At 41.6% G+C, this 25,565-nt stretch overlaps 1 protein-coding gene across 7 annotated transcripts in view; it reads left to right on the forward strand.

Moving 5' to 3' along the window:
- Positions 1-25,565, forward strand: part of LOC111148454 (calpastatin) — a 111,805-nt gene that overhangs the window by 69,381 nt on the left and 16,859 nt on the right. For 4 of the 7 annotated variants that reach the window (XM_022505006.1, XM_022505008.1, XM_022505010.1 and 1 more), the window contains 15 exons: positions 2,349-2,417; positions 4,268-4,366; positions 5,856-5,936; positions 6,521-6,559; positions 7,214-7,306; positions 7,464-7,556; positions 8,713-8,817; positions 10,815-10,898; positions 11,367-11,414; positions 12,498-12,593; positions 14,689-14,784; positions 18,644-18,745; positions 19,237-19,320; positions 20,682-20,732; positions 20,861-20,932. In XM_022505006.1, coding sequence (XP_022360714.1) covers positions 2,349-2,417; positions 4,268-4,366; positions 5,856-5,936; positions 6,521-6,559; positions 7,214-7,306; positions 7,464-7,556; positions 8,713-8,817; positions 10,815-10,898; positions 11,367-11,414; positions 12,498-12,593; positions 14,689-14,784; positions 18,644-18,745; positions 19,237-19,320; positions 20,682-20,732; positions 20,861-20,932 — 1,212 coding nt within the window. The remainder of the gene's footprint in view (positions 1-2,348; positions 2,418-4,267; positions 4,367-5,855; positions 5,937-6,520; positions 6,560-7,213; positions 7,307-7,463; positions 7,557-8,712; positions 8,818-10,814; positions 10,899-11,366; positions 11,415-12,497; positions 12,594-14,688; positions 14,785-18,643; positions 18,746-19,236; positions 19,321-20,681; positions 20,733-20,860; positions 20,933-25,565) is intronic. The other 3 variants (XM_022505007.1, XM_022505009.1, XM_022505011.1) reach the window with 1 other exon arrangement.

Genomic DNA, 25,565 nt, shown 5'->3' on the forward strand with positions numbered 1-25,565 from the left:
AATAAGAGGCTTAGGTGGAAGTCTGGCGTGCACTGACTTGGGGCAAAGCATTTCACTTTTCTTTGCCTCTGATTTGTCCCCCATAAAATGGGATTGATCAGATCTTCCTTTTGGAGAGTGAGGGGTATGTACTGTGTTTAAAGCACTGTGGTGTGACCACAGGACACCCTAGCTGCAGGCTAGCTTGTGCAAGGGCAGGAAGAAGACTGAATCCCTGGGGACTGCATTCCAAGGCAGATTAAGACAGGCCCCTACAAGGAGTTCTTGGGTTGAGGACCCGAGGGAGGGATTCTGTCAGTTTGCCGGAATACACGGGACTCTGAATAGATCAATTTGAGTTGGGCATTAAGGATGACTAGGATTGCGGGCTTGCAAATGCATTGGAGTGGAAAAGTGTGAGGTGTGTTCTGGGTACAAAGTGCATTCCACTGTGGGTGGGGCACCAGGGAGGTGAGCAGTGGGACTGTAAGACCAGAAAGACGGGTCCTGGCACAGCTGGGGAATGCTGAGAGCAGTTTACAGGGGTGGTAGCTATTCAACGTCGAAGGTTCGAGAGCAGACAAATGATGGGAGTGCACCCAGCTATAGGACTGGGCAACCGCAGTGGGTGGATGGAATGGGAACAGAGACCAGAAAGTTGGCCACAGACCGCTGCCCTGGTCCTGAGGAGTCCTAATTTAGTGTAACTTAGAGCCGGCATAGAATGAGGTAGTGGGAATGTAGAATGTAGGAGGCATTGCCAAGGGAAAATCTTCAGGTTTTAGAAAATGATAGCCTGCGGTAGGCAGTGGTAACGTCAACTCTGGGATAATCTGGGGCTTCAGGGTCTGCATGAACTAGGGTAGGTAACCCTAAGGTGAGGCAAAGGAAGGGGGGGTTCTGTCAGGTTCCTGCAAGCCCAAGACCCGCTCTGATGCTGAGAGTGAATGCCTTCCTAAATTGTGAGCTGGTCCCCAGTTACCACTGACCGGTGGACAGAGTCAAGAGGTTGAGGTTGAAAAGCGGTCTGAGTTTGGACAGGCTGATTTGGAATGTTGGAGAGAGATGTGTAGCGAGGCAGTTGAAATGAATGTGGTTTTGAACTCCAGGAGAATGGAGAGTGTGAGCAGAAGGAGGTTGGGAGAGAAGGAACAGATAGGAAGGAATATCTGCATAGGGTTATGGTTGAATCCTGGAAGTGGATTTGGTTTTCCAGACTCAGCCTCTCACCCTCTGGCCCCCATGGTGTTCTTGATAATTGCAGTCATCACGTAGTTAGCACTGAATCATACAACATGTACCTAGGTGGTGCTTAACACGTGCCGAGCACTGGCTCTCATACTCAGTAGATGGGTTTCTCCAGTCCTCACAAGGCCCCAAGATAGAGCGTGCATGTCATGCATGGTGGTCCTGAGCTACAGAAGAGGTTGAGCTGCCTGAGGACTCATGTAGCCAGTGCATGGGAGCTGGTGGGCTCTCCACCCCTGTGCTCTGCTGCCCGCATTCCAGAGACCTCCAAGTGCAATGCTGTCCTGCTGTCTTCAGTCCTACCCCTTCACCCGTCTAGCTCCCGCCAGTCCCTGCAAGCGTTCAGCCCTGGCCCCAGAGGATGATTTTGCTTAAGACCCCAAGTGCAGGGCGGAAACATGCGCAGTGGGTAGGGCTGGGGGCAAAGAGAAGAGGTGGCAGAGACCGGGTGGCACAGATGCCAGGGGAGGGCTGGGATGACCTTGGCCGCAGCTGCCGTGAGAGAGGAGTTGGGAGAGGGGTGCTTCTGGGGTCAGGCTTGAGAGATGATTCTGTCTGGGGGAAGCATGGAGATTGCGGATCGGAGGGTTATTAGCAGTGTTTGAAAGAGCAACTGAAACAGTGCTGGGAAGGAAATTCATTGTAGGGAGATGAAGAAAGGAGTGCGTGATGAAATGCTAAAGCCGGGAGTGTGGAGGTCTTACTGTGCGCAGGCACAGACTGAAAGAGCAACGGGGAAGTGGCCACTTTGAGAAAAAAGTCCTGAGTGCTGCATGCTGACTGTGGGCCCCTGGAGGGCAACCAGGAGCGGGGAGGAAAGAGATGGCAGTTCTGGATTCAAGCCTTGGTCTCTCCTTTACTGTGTGACCTGAGAAAAATTACTTAACCTCTCGGAGTCTTGCTCTCCACACCAATAAATGAAATTAATGTTACTTACACTGCCCTGATCGAGGAGAAAATGCATATAACGTGTTACCTGGCATGGAGCAGGTGTTCAGTATATGATCGACGCTACTGATACTTTGAATTTTATTGAATTATTTAATAATTTGATTTGAATTTGTTAAATTATTGAATGAACATACGTGAGGATTTTTTATTTCTTTCTAAAACCCCACCAGAAAAAAGAAAAGAAATCGTCAACGTCAGCTGTACCAGTTGAATCCAAACCGAGTAAACCATCTGGGAAGGTAGGAAGATAGCAGTGTGTTTCTACATAAGTCACTTACTTATTCAGGGTCTCTATAGTTGTTCTTGATCTGATTTTTTTTTTCAAGGGCAAAGCATATGAGGTGGGATTTACTTAAAGACCTTTCTAATGGGGGCACCTGGGTGGCTCAGTGGGTTAAAGCCTCTGCCTTCAGCTCAGGTCATGATCCCAGGGTCCTGGGATTGAGCCCCGCATGGGGCTCTCTGCTCATCAGGAACCTGCTTCCTCCTCTATCTCTCTCTCTGCCTGCCTCTCTGCCTACTTGTGATCTCGGTCTGTGAAATAAATAAATAAAATCTATTAAAAAAAATAATTCTAATGAATTATTGCTGTAAGCTGAAAGTGTGATGGGGGGGTATGTTTGTAGCATTTTATATTCTAACCCTCTGTTCTCACAACTCGATTACATCCTATGAAGTTTACATTTCAGTTTCTCTCTTGGAAATTTGACTTCTTTTACCAGAGGTGTCCCTAAAGAGTATAATGCACTTCTTCATTCGGAAATTCCCAAATGAATCGGTCTAAAGCTAAGAGGTCCCAAATTGTATGACATGATCAGGGGAGTTCCTTAAATTGTAGTGGGAATATTGTGGTTGAAGGGGAAAAAAAATTAATCATTTTTTAATCTGAGTTAAACAAAGTAAATAAAGGGTCTTTCCCAGAATTCTTGTTTTCTCTTTTAAATACAGCATACTCTTCACACTGAATAATTTTTAACCTCAGAGATAGGATGGAGGCACTCTTTCATTCATTATACTGATTAAAGCACATATCAGCAGAGTAAATTGTCACTTCTTGTAAGCTTAACGTCCGTTTCGCATAATTTGCTTTGTAAACATCCTCAGGCAAGCAAGTGAACAAAGAACCCACAAATGAATGAAAGAACACAGGCCATCCATTTTTTAAATACTCTGTTTGGAAGAGGAGCTATATAGAGATTTTGTTGGAGTTCTTTGTCAATATGCAACTCTGAAAAACTGCTGATAAGCGATAAATACTAAGCCATTTCTCCTATTGCATACAGTAACATGCTATTACGTTATTCTTTGTGTTTTTTTTTTTTTTAAACTGTCATTACATTGGACTGGCAGCTTTAACAAACCATCCATTTGTCCATGTAGTTAATGCCATTAGACTTACTGAAGTTGTGATTTTTTTTTTTTTAAGGGGCTGAAGGGCAGAGAGAAAGAGGATCTTTTTTTTTTTTTTTTAAGATTTTATTTATTTATTTGACAGCGATCACAAGTAGGCAGAGAGGCAGGCAGAGAGAGAGAGAGAGAGAAGGGGAAGCAGGTTCCCGGCTAAGCATAGACCCTGATGCGGGGCTTGATCCCAGGACACTGGGATCATGACCCAAGCTGAAGGCAGAGGCTTTAACCCACTGAGCCCCCTAGGCTTCCCAGGGGAGAAAGAATCTTAAGCAGGCTTCCTGCCCAGGGTAGAGCCTTACACAGGGCTGAATCCCATAACCCTGAGATCGAGACCGGGGCCAAAATCAAGAGTCAGACACCCAACCGACTGAGTCACCCAGGTACCCCTGAAGTTATGATTCTTACCTGAACATGGCTTTCTGTTCTTCCAACCTAGAATGTGTACTCTGGGACCTTATGTAATAAAGTCAATCAGAGACCAAATTTTAACTATTTTGATGTTTGAAGAACCTTTCATGTTTGGTGTTTTTCTGTACAGAATGTTCATTTTATTGTTTCTGGTTTTTTGTTTTTTTTGTTTTTGGTTTCTTTTTTTTTTTTTTTTTTTTTTAGTTAAAACATCAGAAGTGAAATATGTATTGCAAATAGCATTTAAATACTTTCTTTCTTTCTTTTCTAGTCAGACATGGATGCTGCTTTGGATGACTTAGTAGACACCCTAGGAGGACCTGCAGAAACTGAAGAAGATAACACAGTGTATACTGGACCTGAAATTTCAGTACGTGATTTTGATATCTGTAAAGATTCATACTTATTGGTAGAAAAGCAAGTAAGTTCATGGCCATGAGGCACCAAAGAATACCTAATGTTCTATTGCTTGGAGAGAAACAGGATGGTTTCTGACCTTGAGATTTAAGTTTACTGGACCTGAACTTCTTTTGATTTTCAGATACTTCCCATTCGATGACTTGAACTTACTTTGACTTCCAGAAATTTACCACCCTCCGCTCATCCCCATTCCTAACTCCTAAAAAGTGAAAAGATTACACATCCCTTGATATTAAAAAGATTAAAAAGACATGCCATAGACTGGAGGAAAATACTTGCAACAGAATTGACAAAGGATTTGTTTCTAGAATTTATGAAGAATTTTTAAATGAAAAAGACAACCCGCTAGAAAAGCAGAAGAAAACTTGTTTGGCTAATAAGGCAGTGAAATTCTCTAGTAAGTAGAGAAGTGATACTAAGATACGGAGAGAACATTGTATACTCCTTAGATTGGCCCAAGTGTGGAAGTCTGACAACTCGTGTGGGGCTTGTGGGTATTGAAGATGTGCTTCTGCTGGCAATTCCACCTCGAGAGAGTTTCCTTGGAGGGGGCCTTGCCCATGTGTTCCAGGAGTTACAAGAGCAGATGGAACATTCAGAAAGGATTTTGGTCAACAGGAGACAACATAACATAGTGGAACACTTTATAGCAGTTAAAATGAATTATACATGTATCAACATGGATACATTACAGAAACATAATTTTGAATAAAAATACAGAATATCTAGAATATGATGCCATTTGTTTAACATCTGAAAGGATGCAAAGTAGTGCTTAGTAGCAGCCCATATGCTAAAAATGGAATGATACAGAGAAGTTTAGCATGGCCCCTTTGTAAGGATGACACCCAAATTAGTAAAGCATTCTATATTTTTTAAATAAAAAAAAAAAAAGGCAAAGTAATGCTCTATGTTGTTTGTGGATGCCTGCATAGAGAATAACTGGTTTATAGTGTGCTCAGTTTTAAGTCCATAGCTGTAATAAAGTTCTGGATGGTGACTGTCTCTGGCTGACAAGGAAGGTGGATGAGATTGTAGCCAGTTAAACAGGATACATTATCCAATCCTTTTTCTCTTAGAAATTACATCTGTAAGACTTGGGTATTAGGTTATAGAGAAATGTATTATTAACTGTAACTTGGCATGTATTGGTAAATAAACAATGAAAAACATTTTAAAATGTTTTAATATAAGACCCAAATTTAATATAGTGGCTTGAATATTTTCTACTATCACATATGGGTTAAGCTGATTAAATAAAGTGTTGTATAAACTGAGAATTTCAGTGTTGTGTAAAGCATTGGCTTTTTAATGGTTTACATTTCATTTTTGTAGCTCCATAAATTACTAACGGGAACAGTACTTTGGTTGCTGAATATGCATATAACATTCTCAACTAATTAATTACATAATATCCCTATGTGTGGTTTTTATTGCAGGATCCAATGACTTCTACCTACATAGAGGAATTAGGTAAAAGAGAAGTTACACTTCCTCCAAAATACAGGGAACTTTTGGCAGTAAGTTAAATAATCATTTACTTTTACTTTACTGTGTGCTTTTTGGAACATAATCATTATCCCATCAATATATTCACGTTTTTTCAAATTTAGAAAATATAGTGGGGCTTGTGAAACAGCTACAAGGACTCCCAGTGTATCTGTTTGCTAGGGCTGCCATAGCTCAGTCCACAGGCTGGGTGGATTGCAACATAGAAATACATGTCTTATAGTCAGGGAGGCTAAAAGACTGGAGTGGGTGTGGGCAGCCTGGGTGTGAAGGAAGGAGCTGAGGCCTCCCTCCTTGGTTTGTACTTGGGCCATCTTTCCTCAGCATCTCTGGGTCCATGTTTCCCCACTTCAATAAGGACAGCAGGCCTATGGAATTAGTGCCCATCTGAATGTTCTCGTTTAACCTTGATGACCTCTCTAAAGGCCCAGTCTCCAAATATAGTCACATACTGGAGGGCTAGGGATTTAGGACTTCAACAACATGACTTTGGGAAGACACAGTTCAACCCATGATGCTCACTGAGCAGTGCATTTTGCGTGTTGTAAAAATTAATTTTGGGCTCTCCACATGATCAAATTAATGTTTGTTTCAGAAAAAAGAAGGTATCACAGAGCCTCCTCCAGACTCCTCGGTGAGTTTACATAAATGTCTTCTAAGATCCAAGTTAACCTTTTTAAAAATCTTTAGTTGTGGGGGGCACCTAGGTGGCTCAGTCAGTTAAGTGTCCGACTCTTGGTTTCGGCTCAAGTCATGATCTCAGGATTGTGAGATCGAGCCCCACGTCAGGTCCTTGCTCAGCAGGGAGTCTGCCCCTCCCCTCACTTGAGTTAGCTCTCCCTCTCTCTCAAATAAATAAATCTTGAAAAAAAAAAATCTTTACTTGGGGGATGGAGCATCAATTCTCTATATTGTGTCTGTGGCTCATCTCCAAATCAGATTAAGTTTTCATCTGTTCCGAGGAAGAGATGGGCATGGGGTTGTGTCAGTGCTCGTGGTTTCCTCTGGAGTTTTTCTGAAGGGAAGAATGGAGCCAAGAAGGTTGTGGGGTAAAGTAAATGTTAATAAAAACAGATGAAAATATCCTAATATGGAATCCATTTAAAAGAGTTGGAAACGGGAAACTAGGATTAGTGAGCAGCCATTCCCTTCCAACATAGGCTTTCATCTGAGTTACCGGATAATGTACTTCATTTGGTAGCAAAGGAATGCCAAGTCCTTCTTCATTTGCTGAGTTTGTATTGTGGTCCTTAACTGGAATGACTGTCATGTGTCCCCCATCATTTAGAAACCCATGGGGCCCAATGATGCCATAGATGCTTTGTCGTCTGACTTCACCTGCAGTGCTCCTACCCCTGGTGGAAAGAAAGCAAAGGAAGAGGTATTGTTTTCAAAATAATTGGGGGGGGGGAGGAAAAGGGGAGGGGGAGCTTATTAGAAGGCATGTCACATTTTCAGACAACTTCTTTGTAGTTCTGGTTTTTACAGTGACTCTTCTTTTACCTCTAAGTCTAACCATTTGTGCTTTTGCCTTTCAGAAATCCACAGGAGAAGAGGTTTTAAAAGCTCAACAAGCCACAGCAATCAAAAGTGCTGCTTCATCCCAAGAGAAAAAAAGAAAGGCAGAGGAGGTATTAAATAATGATTTCTTAGAAAATAACCCTGGTCCATCTGACAGCAGTTGCTTTTCTGAGGCTGATGGAGCTGATTCGGGATAATCCCCACAGAGCATTATTCATGATGAGGAGCATCTTTTCCCCTTCTGGTCTGTGTGGACCAGTGCACCTGGTCAGTGTTCTGTGGATTATTTCCAGGCAGGCCTCTTGTGTTTCTACAAGTGCTGTTCACGATGGCAGCACAGTTTTCTTGGTTGTGAAACAAGAGTCTCTCACCATTTAAAAAAAAAAAAAAAAAAAACACACGGGAAGACAAGATCCCCCCAAAAATGGCACTCTCAGAATGTTAATCTTCAGTGACCTTTTAAATGGTGTTTGACCTGTGAGTCACCAGGGGATATTGACCTAGCTGCTTCTGTTCACTTCTCTGAACCACGATCACTTAATTGTCACGAAGCTGGCAAGGCCATCCTGCAGCTCTAGGCTGGGTGAGAAAGCAGGCTCCGTCTGCTGACAGCGCAGACCTGAAGCAGGGGCAGTGTCTGTTGGATCTGCACTGTCTCTTCCTTCCTGCAGGGGACAGTTTATTTTTATCTGGTGGGCTCAGCACAGCCCTGAAGAGCACCACACCCTGAGAGTGGGAGTTCCCACAGCCATCAGCCATTGTGCCTTCAGAGAAGGCTGGGGGGTGGGGGGAGGGGGGGGCGGGGGGTCTGGGCCACTCCGGGTTTCCCAGCTTCCTGGGCTTCCCAGCTTCCCGGGCTTAGCTAGTTTGCTAAGGGACAGGGTTGGCTGAAATTTTTAGAGACACATTAAAAAAAAAAAAAAAGATACCAGAAAAGTGAAAGTTGACTTCTTATAGCTTTTCTTTTGATACAAGTATTTCATAGTAATATTATCATAGTTATAGCTTGATAACTAAGGGGTGAAGTGTGCCTGTGAGGGTACACGCCCTGTAAGACACTCCAGAAGTGTCTCAGCCCTAGTTTCTCTCACTGGTAATTCTCTTCTCTTTCTCACTCTCGCTAGGTTTCAGAAACATTGCCTTCCGAAAGTCCTTCCCTCATCCATGGTTCCTTCATTTGAAATTGGGATTTCACAAAGTAGTGGACAGATGGTTCAGGCTGAGGAGATGTTCTCTTTTCTAATGCACAGAACTTTTCCTTTTCAGCAGGACGCAATGAGTGACGAAGCACTGGAGGCTCTTTCGGAGTCGCTGGGCAGCCGGAAGCCAGAACCTGAGCTCGACCTCAGCTCCATTAAGGAAGTCGACGAGGTATTGACCTTGGAGTTGGTATATAGAGCTTGTCAGTCTGCAGGTTATGAAACTAAATGCGGTGTGCGTGTTTAGAATTCTCACACAGCTTTTCTTTATTGGAGCTAAAAGACCAATTACTCTTTATTCTGTCTTACTTTCAGAGTCTGGTTAACTCAGATCTTCATTCCTAGGTAGTTAGCAACCAAGAAGGGTCGTTGAGAGTTTGTCTTATAAACCATCTAGACTTTTAATACTTAAAGTGGATGCCAGTCCCCTCTGCCACTGCTTCAGTGACACCTGATGAACCAAGATAACATGGAGGCAGGGGCTTGGTGGGGAATAGGTTTGCCCTTGGGGATGTGGAAATTCATACTTTCAGAAGGGTGCCAGGTGCTTCTCTTCGTAAGGAAGGAGGGAAAATGCTGTCGATGGGACGGAGAGAGCCTTCTTTTTATAACTATGGAGAAAAATGTGGAAAATCGTGTCTCAAATTAGAATGAAATCAAGCAACAATTAACTCTATAACTGGAGTTCCTGTGTGCGTCGAGTGTGATGCCGGGGCGGTATTTATCCCACCACACTTGAACATCTTAACAAGTCTTCTGAGCCAAAGCAAGTTTATATTTGGTGAGAAGAGTTCTGACGTTAAATTACAGTTTGTAAAGAGTTTTTCAACTGAGTCATCTGGGATGGAAGAGGAGGGAAAAGAGGGATTTGCCTGTGGGCATTGCCAACGAGGCAGTGGAGTTGGGGGACATGGAAATATTGTCCAGGGGACCCTGAGGAGCACCAGCCTATCAGCACGGGGAGGGGAGCTGGCAGGTGTCGCTGTCACAATGCTGCTGCCTCTGCTGTCACTTCCTGTTCTGAACCACTGAGGAAGGTGAGTCTCACGACTCCCGGCAACTCTCCCTGAGTCTGGGACTCCTCTGGTCCAAAATGGGCCAGTTTCTATCTTCAGCTTTCTTTGAGGACTTACCGGGCGCAGTGTGGCACGACAAGCTTTGTGAAGGCGAACACAAGGGAGCGGGGGAAGCAGTCCTTGTCCTCCAGGACCAAGTAATGTATTGAAAAGAAGGGGAACTTTCCTAAAGGCACAATGCATGACACATGCTAATCAGAGCAGCCACCTAGACCAGATGTCTCGGGGAGAGGGCGGTCCTGGCCAAACCCTGGGGTGGGGTGGGGGTGTCAGACCAGGTGGAATTGTGCCGTTCAGCCCCCACAGAGCTCCAGGGCAGTGAGCCCCTTGCCCTTTTGCTTCCGGCTTTTTACTCGTAATTGGTGAGATTTAGTAAGACAGTAATTTGGGGTGGGAAGGTATAACGTTAAATCTCAGGACAGAATCTTAGAGCAACTAAAATCAGATCAATAAAAGTAAAAAATGTTACATAGAAATGACTTCTTAAGCAGCTGGGGTGAGTAGTTTCGGGGATGCATATAAATGTACTAGATTTCCTCTAGAAGACCTCCACAGCAGTGAGCTAAAATTTTAACTGAATGAATTGTTCTTTCTACTAGTTTCCACATTCTTTTCTGCTGTTTTCCACTAGTTTTCCTTTTTAATTATGTACAAAGTATAAATAATTCCTAAGACCTTCCAGTCCTGTGAATTCTTAGGCTTAATTTTTAGTCCCTGGTGGTGAATGTATTACTTCCCGGATAGTCTGATGTTTTGATAAGCCTTGTTAAGTTGCATATCCCATAGGAGTCCAGAGCCATTCCAGAACATTCCACACTAGATAGGTCTCCTCGGAAAAGCTGTGTGATGCTTCAGAGAAGACATCCATGCCTACTTACCATTCTTATAACAGAAAATTGGTATCTATAATGATACCTGATTCACCTTCACAGCCAGCACTTAACACGGTCTTGTGCTCTCCAGTCGACAAAGCAGATAGACACACTGGAATCTGGTACAGTTTTCACTGCGTCACTCATGAAGTACGTGAAGTGATATCCACTTATCTTACCAAACTGTTCTGTGTTTTATTTCCCACCTCCATTTTGATCAGACAAAATCCAAAGAAGAGAAGCTAAAGAAGTGTGGTGAAGATGAGGAAACCGTCCCATCAGAGTACAGATTAAAACCAGCCACGGTACATTTTATTGTTGTTGCTCTTGGTTTAAAGTGAAGGTGGTAGACTAACCATACCTGTAATTTTTCTTTGAAAAAATACACACAAATACGTGGTGGAAAATGTTTTGATTCTCATATGTGCTTATATATGGGAAGTTTCTCCCTTTTAGAAATACTGAGGATTATGAAACCTCATCTCCAGAAAATGAAAACAGAATTGTAGGAATGAGATCTACCTCTTCCCCTGGGTTGGAGAACAGAGATTTCTTTTTTTTAATAGTTCAACTCTTTATTCTGATCCTTGATAAGAAAAAAAAGAACCCTGAGAATTTTTTTCACTCGAATAGAAGAAATTCACTCAAAACCAAATCACTCAAATAGAAGAAAAAAAACTTCTCTTCTCATATCCTTCCTTAAAAACAAACTTAACAGGCCATGAAAACAATGTTTTATTTCATTTTCAGTGAATTTTCTATTTTATTTTCAGGATAAAGATGGAAAACCACTATTGCCAGAACATGAAGAAAAACCCAAGGTTAGGAAATGATTCTTCCAATAATTAAAAAACACAACTGAGTTGTGATAATTTTGACAGAATTTCCCTATGGAGACTTGAATGCCAACCTAGTGTTGAAGAAAGGGGAACTTGTGATGGTGACCCTTGGCTCATATCTCTGATTCCTTCACACATATTCTAATGATAATTCTCCTCATGAATGACGACTGGAGTGTTGTGGGTGTCTAGGTGACACTCACTGGACGTTGGGAGCTGATGTCAGGATGGTTCGAGTTTGGCATCATGACGTGAGCTACTCTAATGATTCTCCTCTGCCTTCACTTAAGTTGGGATCAGACCATGTAGTTGCCAGTTAAGATAAAATAAGCAGCAACATTTATCAATCACTTATTACATGGCTGACACTGTATGGGATGCCTGTCATGTGTTACCTTGTTGGGTCCTCACTGAATGCAGAAGGCACCCTTATCATTCTCATTTTACATGTGAGGAAACAGAGCCATCTTGAACAGTCCAAGGTTACACAGCTAGAAAAGAGCAAAGCCAGGACCCAGAACTCAAGCTGTCCAACACAGAGGCACGGCTTCTCAGTCACAACAGTTCTGTTATACATGACTGGTAGCAGTCGAAATTCCCACATGCTCTAAATGAATTTTATCTGAAGGAACTAGGGATAGGAGAACTTTCCTGCCCAGTTCCCAGACAGTCATAGGAAAGGAGTATATGACCCGTGTTTCCCGAGCTAGTCAGAAGGAAGTCACTAGGAAATAGTAAAAAAAAAAAAAACCTAAGGAGGAAACTAATACAGATCTTCATTGGAAAGAATAGGCAGTTTTATTTGAACAGAATCCTTCAGAAATTGAAAGATCAGGAAAACTTTGGACTAAATGAATCATGAACACTTCTGTGATACTCAGGTGTCCAGTATTCCTTAGTTATAGCATGACTTTTAGCTTACATTATAAATTTAAAAATATCCCCCAAATTTTGGTTTTAGATCCCAAAGTATGGCCTAATGTGTGTTAACAAAAAAATTCTTTGAAAACCTTGTTTTTGACAAAAAAGTAGCCCCTTCATAATGTAATGTTTCTTATATTACAGCCCCTGAGTGAATCAGAACTCATTGATGAACTTTCAGAAGATTTTAACCAGCCTAAAAGTAAAGGAAAACGAGCTAAGCCATCTGAAAAAACAGAAGTATGTTTCTAAAAATACATGTCTCTAATTCTGTGCTTTTTAAAAATATTTGTCTATAATCTGAAAAATGTAAGGCCCAAATGATTTTAGTGTGAAGGAGTTGATGGAGAACGTTTGTGCCATCTTTTTTATAGGCAGTTTTCTTTTCTTTTTTAAAAGATTTTATTTACTGGTCAGAGAGAAAGAGGGAGACGGAGAGAGAGAAGAAGCAGGGGGAGCAGCAGGCAGAGAGAGAAGCAGGATCCCCACTGCGCAAGGAGCCTGATACAGGAGTCGATCCCAGGACACTGGGATCATGACCTGAGCCAGAGGCAGATGTTCAACCCATGGAGCCATCCAGGCGTCCCTGCAGGCAGTTTTCATCTTGGCTTTTTCTAGATGTTCTTTCTTTTCCTAAACAGATCCTGATATTTTTACAATGGGAGTCCTATAATAATCCCTTCAGGAAAGCATTCACACTCATGCGTTCCTCCTCCGGAAACTGACCTAGTTCAAGTTGTCATTAGCATTCACCTCGTGGTGGCAGGGGCCTCTGTCAACAGTCTCATTTCAGTCCCTCTCCTATGCCCCCAGAGTCAGTGCTTCCCAAGCAAGCATGTTAGTAGCCACATCATTCCCCTGCTCCAGTCCTCAGAAGCTCCCCATTGCCCACAAAATAAAAGTCCCTGCTAATGGGCTATGGCCTTAGCTTCCTTCCCTACCAAGGTGTATCCTCCCATTACTAAACTGTGACAATAATTGTGTGTGTGAGTCCTTGGCTTTTCTCATGTGGTCCTTCTTGTGGAATAATCTTCCCTCCTAATTTGGGATCATCTAAAATGTCAGTCATGCCTTTAAAGCTCTGCTCAAAATAGCCTTTGTCTCCTCCTTTTCCCTCCCCAAACATTACCTCTCTTCCATATATGTTGTTCTATATATAGAACAACAGAGCCCCGGGTGTGGCGTATTCTGTTTAGGAACGTTTGGAAGAGAGGTAATGTTAATATCCCTGTTAAGTTATTTATCACGGGCAGGGTTTACCTGTCTAGGTCTTTACCTCTGACATGTCTACCTAGTAATAGTAATAGTAATAGTAAATAGTAAATTTAGTAAATTTATATTTACTCAAAAGTACTAAATAATATTTTAAAATACTATTTTAATATTTATATATTTATATATTTGTATATTTAAATATATTTACTTAATATAATTTAATATAAGTATAATATAAATATATTTAAATATATTTTTAAAATAATATTTAAAAAATACTAATGCTAAAAAATAGTAAATAGTAAAAAGTTCCTTGAAAGAAGATAGAGCATCCTGCTAATGATCACCTACTGAGCACCCTACATATAGGACAAGCCTTTGTAAGTGTCTGGATTAAAACCAGTTTGTCTGAAATTGAACTCTTGTGATAAAATAAGATAGCACAGTGGTTCTCAGATTTTCGTACCAAGATCACCTGAGGGTTTGATAAAACACAGATTGCTGGGCCCCACCTCCAGAATTTCCATAGTAGTTGGGGTGGGGGCCCAAGAATTTGCATTTGTAATAAGATCCCTGGTTGCTGCTGATCCTGGGAACGTACTTTGAGAACCCCTGGGAGAATCTTACTTCCTTGCATTTGTACATACCTAGTTACAATTGATAAGGTGCTCTTAAATATATAAAAATGCATTTATAAAAACATTGTGTTATATAATTGGCATATGATATATATTACATAAAAATAATATGAGTTATCATAGTTGTGAATTTTGTTGAGCTTACAGTGTTCCTACGTAGTATGCAAAGCACTGGACATGTTTTATCTCATTGAAAGCCTCATGTTGACCCTTGAGATGTAGGTACTATCCTTGTTCTCATTTTGCAGATGTGGAAACTGAGTCTCAGAGAGGTTAAGTAACCTACCGAAGGTAAGAGGTAAAACCAAGTTGAAATAATGGTAGAAGAATTTTAACACATCTTGATTATTCAGTCCTTCAGCATTTAAGAAACTCATGCTCACAGCCTGTCACGTAGGAGAGCGTGTTGTTTTTCTGTTCTTGTTCGGTCCACTAACCAGGCATTTCTAGAAACCCTTCATTGTGCTTCCTTCTCTCTGCAGGACTCTCAGGCTGCTGCCCTAACTCCTGTGAGTGAGGCCGTGTCTCGGACTTCCCTGTGTAGTATACAGTCGGCGCCGCCCAAGCCACCCACCTTGGTGAGTGATCCCCTGGACACAGGGCGAAGTCTTGAGAGCACAGTGTCCGTCCTCTCATACGCTCGCTGCTGTGTATTACCATCAGGCTATTTGATTTTAGCAAAATAGGAAAATCTTGGAGAGCTCTAGTATCTCCTATTCTCGTGGCTTCAGGGTGTGTGACAAATTCAAATTTAAATTTTTAATTAAACTGCTGCAAGTGGTGTTCTTTCGTTCAGCTTCTGAAAGGCTTTCTGCTGCCTTCGTTATTGTGGATAATCACGCTTTTTCACGTTCCCATATCCTGCAAGCGTGTTTGGAGCTTCACGAATGGCCTCCTGCTCTCTTCAGTTGACTCTCCTGGTGGGATAATCTGCACAGGACCAGCAGGACTTCCCCCGACTCTCACCTGAAGGGAGGTTCACTCAATTCCTTCCCATTTTCTTCTTGACCTGCCTCTCTTGAATGCCCTAACTTTTGTGTGAAGAACGGTAATTAAGTAGTTGAGTCTTTCCTTTTGAACTCAGTGGGTTTTGTGTTAGCAGGTAGAATCAGACTCAGTAACAGCTGATGATGGCTCTGTGCTTTCTTACTACAGACTTAGTGCACCTCCACTCTGGAGAGTTAACTGGTTGTAGATGCTTGATGGTATCTTTTTTTTTTTTTTTTAAGATTTTATTTATTTATTTGACAGAGATCACAAGCAGACAGAGAGGCAGGCAGAGAAGGGGGCGGGGGTCGAGAGCAGGCTCCCCGCTGAGCAGAGAGCCCTATACGGGGCTCAATCCCAGGACCCTGAGATCATGACCTGAGCCGAAGGCAGAGGCTTTAACCCACTGAGCCACCCAGGCGCATATCTTCTTATTAAACTTTCACAAGGATATTAGAAGCCCCATTCTGATATCTGTCTGTTATAGGTGAGAGAAATGAAGCTTTGAGTTGACTTTGAGCAATCCACTTAACTTTTCAGAGCCTGGGCTCCTGCTCTTAATTCCTTGAGCATCTAGTGTGGATATGGCCAGATAGCAAGCCTTTAACAGTACATTTTGATCTTTCGTATGGAAAAAGGGCAGGAGGAACTTGGCCAAAGGGACCCGCCCTCAGGAGGAATTGGGAAATACAGAAAGGAGGGAATGATCACACTTAAGATACTGGAATAGCACTGTTTTCCTGAAGAGAACAGTGACCCAAGGACAGGCCAGCACGGAGGGGTAAAGCGTTCGGTGCAGTTGGGTTTAGTGCATTTAGTTGTTCGAGAAAACGGGGTGAAGAGATTGCGGGACCTGTGCCCTGAGTGCCCTGAAGTGGCTTCTTCCCACCAGGGACATTCTTGGTGCCAAGGGAAAATCCCCTCAAAGGTCAGGGTCTCCCTCCTGCCTTACATAGGATGCGACTTCTTTTTTGAGGTCTCTGGGTACGCCCCAGAACTTGGACATTGTGGGAACGAAGACCCAGGCCATGGTGGTGAAGACTAGGAGAGGAGGGGCGAATGTGGGCTGAGCTTGTGAGGAAAGTAAGAACAGAGGTTGTGAGTGGAATCAAAAAGACAATAGCCAACACTCCAGAGCAGAACTCTGTGACCTAAGTGAGCATCCTCCACCTCTTGTGCCCCGGGTGCCAGCCAGGACCCCCGAGGGTCCCTTCCTTGCCCGCTTGAGCCTGACTCCAGGCATCAAGCACTGGATGTTTGGTGCACGGGAAAGGGCTCTGCTTTTCCATTTTCTGGGCGTCTGCTCCGTCTGCTCTGGTGACCATGATCACTGAGATTACCGTCCCTGAAGTTAGTTGGCATTTCTGGAATTGTGACAGCCGTGGGTGCCAGAATGAATAGCCACGCAGTGTGACAGATGTCAGAGGACCCAATAAGGGCTTGAGGATTAGTGAGCAAAAGGAAGCAAAGAGCAGGAGAAGGAGATGAATGCGTGTGTACCCTGTCTGGCTCTCGTTTGTGTAAGAAGAAAGTTTATTGAGGAAATCCAGAAAGGCAAGTTCTAGTTGTGAATTTGACAGCATGAAATACTACAGAAATTGAAGTTTCAGCCCTTAGTCCTGTTTCCAGATTGCTTCATTCTTAAGAGTGCTGTGTCTCCTAGCCTTGCTACCTCTGTTTGGTTTATTTATTTATTTTTTTAAGATTTTATTCATCTATTTGACAGAGTTCACAGGCAGGCAGAGAGAGAGGGGGAAGCAGGCTCCCTGCTGAGCAGAGAGCCTGATGCGGGGCTGGATCCCAGGACCCAGGATCATGACCCCAGCCGAAGGCAGAGGCTTTAACTGTTTCGTTTATTTCTTAAGCCAAGGGAAGCAGGCTTAACAGCAAGTAGTAGTTTCCAAAGATTCTACAGCAAAGAGTAAGGAGAAAACAGAGCTAAAGTGTGAGCGCATGTCTTAGATCAAGCTGGCAATTCCGATGGCTTGGTTAAAACTTTGATCACTTCACATCTTGCATTTTATTTTATTATGTATGTATGTATGTATGTATTTCTGAAGATTTTATTTGGCAGAGAGAGAGCACAAGTAGGCAGAGCAGCAGGCAGAGGGAAAGAGAGAAGCAGGCTCTCTGCTGAGCAGGAAGCCCGATGTGGGGCTCAATGCCAGGACCCTGGGATCATGACCTGAGCTGAAGGCAGACGCTTAACCAGCTGATCCACCCGGGCATCCCCACATCTTGCATTTTAGATAGAATCCCAAACAGGTTTAGATAAATCAAGGATTTTTGTTGCTTCTGGGAATAAAATCTATGCAGTGTCCAACCACTAGAGGGCGATAGATCACCTTCTACTCAGGTTCCATTGTCTCATGGATGAACTCTTTCGCAGTGCAACTAAGCAGAAAAAGTTTTCTTACTTACATTGATGATGGTTAAGGCATATAAACAAAGACACTTCTACTCTAATATTCAAATATGTACTCTCTGTGAAGTCCTAGAATTTTATAGGAATAAACTTTGAAATTTTTTCATTCAGAAGCTTTCATACTTTGGAGCAAAAGCAGCAATAAGAAATTCATTGATATTTCAATCCAGTATCTATACAATAGAAATAATGGCTTAATGAATAGTACTTATCCTTGCTATGTATTATGCATTCTATTTTCTATCATCAAAAAAACAGACCAAAAAAGACCTGCCCTTGAACTGTTGATTTTATGAGCCATTAATGGATGGATCATGACCTGGGGTTTGGAAGAAGTCAGATCAAGTCCCATCTTCTAGTCCTACTCCTGTCTTTTAGCCTCCTATATCATTTATGTTGTCTTCATCCATTTTCATTAAGACATCATGAGGGAGCACATTCCCATTTGAATAGTGGGACCCCAGGTAGACCATTCCCATTATGGCACTCAGGTCAGTTGGTCACAGGCAGTCCCCTGAATTAGCATGAATCCACCTTGACCAGTGGAAGCCATGTAAAGAGCATGAGCATCTGCATCTCAGCAGAGGCCCTGCCCGAGCCAACACCTCCAGGATGGGCTAGGCTGATTTCACAGAGCATGGGGCAGAATGTCCGCTCCTAGGCCCTTCTGAACATCTTTCCTATGCAGTCTCTAGAATGATCACCATAAAGATCACTTCTTATCTGGCTTTCTGCCCTGAGGATTTCCCATTCCATCGTCTTGTTTGCAAACCAAGACACTGAGTTAGAGTACGGAAGTGGCTAGGTGCACTTAATGCTTAACATGGGAGACTTGGCCTAATGTTTAACATTTTAGGTTCTTGAACCTAGATTCTAATTCAGTTGGTAATTAAATTATTAAAAGATGACATTTGCTTCTTATCTAGACCTGAAATAAGGATATGCCCTTCTGAATTGTTTGATGTAGTCTCCTTTTAAAGGAGTGATTAATCACCTCCTTAGTGTATCCACAAATGTGCTTCTAGAAAGGCATGGTGCCAGACAATGCAGTGGAAGCCTTGGCCGGCAGCCTGGGGAAGAAGGAAGCAGATCCAGAGGATGGAAAGCCCATGGCGGATCAAGTGAAGGTAATAGCAGCTCAGTCTCTTCTAGAAAGGAGCTGTCACTGGTGGTCTTCACTTCCCAAGGAAGTTAGTCACCTTTTTTTTTTTTCTCCATATTTCCCACAACACATGACCGTCTGGCTTTATCCATTAGGAAGCATACCTGCTTTATGACCTAAACCCGAGTAAGCGTCAGTGTTTGGCTCTAGCGGTGGCCGGCGGGGGTGGGGGGGCGTGCTCACATTCTCTGAGTCTCGCCTGGGCCCTGTCCATTCCCACTGCCCAGGAGTCCCCAGGGAAGGGGCAGCTGCCCCTCACCCCCAGGGTTGCCTTTCAGCCCAGCGGGCAGAAGTGGTGGTGGAAGTAGGGGAGGCTGGGAAAGCTGAGGGAGCTGTGGGAACTCTACACAGGGGGCCGTAGGTATGTCTCTGGGGTTACTTATCTCAGATGGAGCCACGTAGACATCCACTTTATGGAGATGTATTACTCATGAAAATGGTATAATCTTGATGCAGGAAAAAGCCAAAGAAGAGGATCGTGAAAAACTTGGTGAAAAAGAAGAAACAATTCCTCCTGATTATAGATTAGAAGAGGCCAAGGTAAACAGCCTGGGCTGTTTTTCTATTTTATTTTAATTAATACTGAATTTTATAAATATAAAGCAGGGACATGGAAACAGGTCTAGAGTACAAAGAGCTTGTTTTTAATGTTTCAGATGCCACATAGTTTGCTAATACTCTTTTGGCATACCAGGTGTGAAGTTAAAATATTCCTCAGTGACTTTTCACTCTTAAGTGGAAAAAAAAATCTAATGCCTAACCTGCCTGATTTTTCCCCCCATTTGATACATGGTTTGTTATGATACCGGAAACAAAGAAAAACTTAGAAAACCTTTATGTAACTAGGAGAAATAAAGCGAGGAATAATTATTTCCTAGGAAGAAGAATATGCAACTCTTAGATATACATTGAAAAAGTAAGGAAGCCTGTTTGACATTAAGTAGAAGGATAATTATTTTGTTTCATTCATTTTGAAAGTACAGATCATACAGAACAAGTGACACAATGGGGAGACCCCATTCTGCATTTGTATTTGAAGTGAAATCACTTGATCAGGGACACAAACGTGTGGACAGAACACATGTCCATCATCTTCATATGATGCTGCTGTTAAAGCATACTTAAAAGCATATTCAACTAAATGTATATATATTTAACTGCATTTATATACAACCATACATATATGTAGCCCTGCACCGAGTTATTTGTGTATATGTGGATATATGGGATTTACCATCTATTTATAAATTTTCCTTTACAAAAAAAGCTGCAGATGCTTTCATGACTTTGTCCTCTTTCTCAGAAGTGGCACTTAGAGTCATCTCAGGCTTGGCATCTCTGAGCCATAAGGATGTGCTCAGATGATAGGCAGGAATTTTGTCTATCCTAGTTTCTGTAACTTTCCCAGGGCTTACTACAGGGCATCGGACAGCATCAGTGCATAGTAGTTGAATGCATTGCCAATGAAATTAACCAGTTTTCAGGAAACTTTGGCAATGCCCATCCCCCAAGCGGGTGAAGAGTGTGTCTCTATGCTCCCAGCGTGTCCTGTATGCCGCCTGACCCAGTACCTCGTGTCACGCTGCTTCGACTATGCACCTGTGTTTCCGCTACACTAATGTGTGGGCTTCTGAGGTCACAGGTTGTACACAGTTTGTTCTATAGTCCCGTACCTATGGAATGCCTGATACATGTGAGCTATTGGTCTATATGAACTAATTAGAGCATATTCCCTGGTGCAAGAATCTTTTTCCTGAAATGATGACTCTGATTTATAACACGCAACATCAGATATAGCCTATAGGTGCCTTACAATGTTTACAGGCATTCGTACTTGGGATAAATCCCCCAGGATAAATCAAGGGAAATGAATCTATGCCATGTTTTTCTCTCCCAAATAGGATAAAGATGGAAAACCACTCCTGACAAAAACACCCAGGGAATCGCTTCCGGTAAGCAAAGCCAGTTTTCTCTAAGCGTATCTTTCTTACTTGGCCCTGACATCCTTTGTAGAGGAAACAGATTGGCGGGGGGACGGGGGGGGGGTGCCATTTGTTGATACATTTCCTGGTTCTTACAGGCCATGAGTGAAGACTTCCTTCTGGATGCTTTGTCTAAGGACTTCGCTGGTTCCCCAAATACTGCACCTCTTGTAAGTCTGAAACTCCTGGTTTATTTCCTTACTTGGAGGGTGGCAGAAATAAATGGAAACTAGTGACTTAGAATCTGACCTTAGAGTTAAGGAAACAGTCACAAAATTAAAGGCCTTCTCTAGCCCGTTGTGGCCCTTAGATAGAAGTGTTCTATCATGAAACCTTATACCAGCACAGTGGGTATTTGCAACAGTGTAACTGACTGAACCAAAGCGCATGTACTCTTTATCAAGTATACTTAGGAAAAAGAGAATTTACATCTCAAATAACTTTATCTGTTGATATTTCTACAATTTATCATCTTCTATAAGTACCTCCTAGGAAAACTTTGCTCTTTGTAGAACAGATAGTTCCTCAAAGGGAATTTTGTTACTGGAAATTTTAGGAAATGTTGGTAATGGTAAGCAGGTTGCTGTACTATAGGATTGTTAGAGCTTATCTATATGCAAACATATTGTAAGTCTGTTGGAGTGCCCAAACTTGTATAATTCCAGACCTTTTCTGTGGGATCTGGGTTATCTATTTACAAGGTTCTTATGTAGACAGTATCAGTCGAGAAACAGAATGAGTAGCAACTAGAAGAAATAATGATTCTTTGGAGTTGCTCATTTTTGGACTTGATTAAGCAATAAATCCTTCAAAGAAGGGATTACTAACCAGTGCATGGTCCTCACTGGACTCCTGTGAAAACTGCATGCCCAGGCAGTATGAGTCACCCCATTCCATGACCTTCCCCTCTTCCTGAACCTCCATACAAACATTACAGTACAGAGAGGCTCCGAGTCCTAAGTTAGGGGAGAATATAAAGTGAGCAGTATCCCAGGAATGTGGAATCATATCGTTACAGTGATGCAAAACAACAAATGAGGGGGAGCCAGTGCCTTAATTCCCTTCCTCATACCACCTGTATTATTATTGTAATAGTTGGGGTTTATCTTTTAGAAGTTCAAAGAAAATACAACAGTGAATTTTTATACCCACCCAAGAAGAGGTATAGCAGTGAAATGACTAGAGATAATATAATCATTTTTTAAAAATTATAATCTTGGAAAATTAATCTGGCAAAGGGAAAAATTTATTAGCATCTATTGTGAACAAAGTAGAAATAGCCGATTACCCAATTATGGTAAGTTAAAAGGTCGAAGTAGAAAAGTGTTTGGGGGAAGTCCCAAGAACTTTGGAGGAAAAGTATTATATTCTGACTCAGAATTAATGTTCAAATACAAAGGAGTGCTGGCTGTGCATTCCATGTTCTTTGATTACAATAAAATAGAAATTCTATTTAAAAAGATAAATTTAGGGGCTCCGGAGTAGCTCAGCCAGATAAGTTTCTGCCTTCTGCACAGGTTCTGATCCCAGGATCCTGGGATCCTGCCCTGTGTTGGGCTCTCTGCTCAGCCGGGGCCTGCTTCTCCCTCTCCCTCTGTTACTCCCTCTGCTTGTGCTCTCCTGCTCTCTCTCTCAAATAAATAAAATCTTAAAAAAATAAAAATAAGTGAAAGTTAAAAACATTCCACTGCTATCACTAAAATCAAGAAGTAAATTCTGAAGAGACTATTTTAAAAAATCAAGTATAAGACATTTGCAAATCAAAATCTTGGATAAGCAGCCAAAGCAGTATTCATGAGATACATTATCATAAATACCTTCATCGGTAATGGAGGAAAAGAGAAATCTGATTAACCAAATGTTTATTGGATTTTGAATTTCAAATTTAAGCTATTATAAAGCTATTATTAGAAATAAATTATTATTTTACATTTAAATAAGTTATTATCACCTAACTACCCAAAAGAAAGTAGCAGTCAAGTATAGTAGGAGATGAAAATCGCAGCCTGAGACTAAACTTGCCCACAGTTCCTTGATTGGACTAAAGTTTTATATAAGATAGCAGCAACTGTAAAAGAGAAAAAAAAGTCTTACAAATAAAATATGATTGGATTTTAAAATGAGAGTATAAATGAGTGAAAGAATCAATAGTTGGTCATTTACATTTTATAAAATATTGGTAGAAATAATAGTAATCATATGAATTAAACTTAATTTAAGTAATTTTTCAAGATTTTATTTATTTGCTGGAGCGGGGGTTGGCTGGCAGAGGAAGAAGCAGCCTCCCCACTGAGCCAGGAGCCCTTAGGGGCACTCAATCCCAGGACCCTGGGATCTTGACCTGAGCCGAAGGCAGATGCTCACCCAGCTAAGCCACCCAGGTGTCCCCAAAACTTAAAATGAGATCTAAGTGGTATAAGATAGCAACTAAATTACTAAAAACAACTATGTGCAATACCTTTTTTTAAACAAAATATAAAACACACCATTCATAATACCTAAGCAGAAGAAAAACTGAAGAGATTAGAACTGTTTTCAAACGTTGCTTCTAAGAGAAGTTTAAAATTGACTCTTAAATGTTTAATACCAGTAGTCCCATGTGACGTAAACATGTTCTCAAAAACATGGCCTACATAGTTGCTTCTACAAGTAATTATGGTCCTAATCTTAAAATACCATTAATACAGTATTGTTAACCAAAGTCACTTAAATTTGTAGATGTATAATTTTTAACAAACAGAATATAGAATTTTAAAGTAATTATTTACCACTGTTAGAAATTCAAGATTTATTTAATAGCAGGGAAATCCATATGGCATAGTAGGGTATCAGAGGAACAATCAGTAATGTCCATATAAAAGATATATTTCATATTTCACATGCATTCATATTTTATATTTTAAATAAAAACCTTTAAAAAGTAGATAATCCCTTAATGTACTAAAGAGTATCTATTTAACTTCAAGAATCAAATATTCAGAATTAAGCTAGAGGCATTTCTTTTAGAAAAAAAGTATAAGAAGTTGATTTTATTGTCATTTCTGCTTAATGGTGTATAAAGAATCAATAACAAGACCTGAAAAAGAAATGACAATTATGAAAAAAGGAACATCTGTGCATTTGTCGATATTCTAGTTCTAGATACCACATTTGTAGATACCATTGTGCATGCTGTGTGTACATCAGTAACAGATTGGAAAATAGTATAAGGCGTCAGATGTTAAAAGAGAAGTAGATGAGCAGAAAAGTGAGAACATGAAATTAAAACATCTACAATGGTCTGACTCCATGTTTTTTAAAAGAATTACAACAAATCCCTACAGTTATTTTGTAAGTCAATTTTTTAACTTAAAATCATACTTCATATAACTCAATAAAAGTATTCTAAAGTATGTTAGAAAAGCTAAATCATATGCATAAAAACAGGAAAATGTAGGGTTTGATTTATATGATGATGGTAAATTCCATTCTGATTCAGAATGCAAAGCTATAGATCAATGGAAAAAATTGAAAAATTAACGTAAAAGATTTCATATATTTGTTAAAGGAGAATAAATCCCTATTTCAGAAAGATTCTGGAATAATAAACTATTTAACATTAAGAAAAAAATAACGCTAAAACCACACAACCTATACCAGGTATAAAGCAACACTGGGACATCATTATATACCTTGTATCAGAATTATAAATATGTAACAAATATCTGATTGAGGCAAGGGAGGCCACAGAAAGCAAGCCTGCTCTTTCATTGCTTTTCACAGTATGAATTTCTTGCAGCTTCGGAGAGGCAGGACAGTTTGGCAAGGTAGAGCCAGCACCATAAAAAGAACCACTGTTGGAACTTACACAGAGGGGTGCCTGGGTGGCTCAGTGGGTTAGGCCTCTGCCTTCGGCTCGGGTCATGATCTCGGGGTCCTGGGATCGAGCCCCTTATCGGGTTCTCTGATCAGCGGGGAGCCTGCTTCCCCCTCTCTCTCTGCCTGACTTTCTGCCTACTTGTGATCTCTCTCTCTGTCAAATAAATAAATAAAATCTTTAAAAAAAAACGTACACAGAGCAACTAATTATGAAGAAGAAAGCTGGAAAACTGCAGATAACCTAAATGTACACTGAAAAATGTATAAACACACCATGTAACTCTTAAGTCATTAGATTTTTGAAAATTAAGAATAATAAATATCAGTAGGAATTAGGAGATGGTAATAAACTGCAACTATGGAAGGAAGAAGTAGAATCAGAACTAAAGATTTTATTTATTTATTTGACAGACAGAGATCACAAGGAGGCAGAGAGGCAGGCAGAGAAAGAGAAGGAAGCAGGCTCCCTGCTGAGCAGAGAGCCATGCGGCTTGATCCCAGAACCCTGAGATCATGACCTGAGCCAAAGGCAGAGGGTTTAACCCATTGAACCACCCAGGTGCCCCAAGAACTGCTTTTAAGATTTGTGTTATTGTGCATCCATTTGGGTGAAGGGAATAAATAGTAATAAAGCTGTATTAAAAATTGTATTTAAGGGGCTCCTGGCTGGCTCAGTTTGTGGAACCTATAACTCTTGGTCTTGGGGTTGTGAGTTCAGGCCCCATGCTGGGTGTAGAGATTTCTTAAAATCTTAAAAAAAAAAAAAAAAGTATTTAGGGATGCCTGGGTGGCTCAGTTGGTTAAGCATCTGTCTTTGGCTCAGGTCATGATCCAGGGTCCTGGGATCGAGTCCCACATCAGGGTCCTTGCTCAGCAGGAAACCTGCTGCTCCCTCTGCCTGCTGCTCCCCCTGCCTGTGCTCGCTCTCTTCCTCCCTCCCTCCCG

The sequence above is a fragment of the Enhydra lutris genome, unplaced genomic scaffold (genome assembly GCF_002288905.1).
Source record: "Enhydra lutris kenyoni isolate GAN:26980312 unplaced genomic scaffold, ASM228890v2 scaffoldscaffold19, whole genome shotgun sequence".
Classification (NCBI taxonomy): Eukaryota; Metazoa; Chordata; class Mammalia; order Carnivora; family Mustelidae; genus Enhydra; species Enhydra lutris.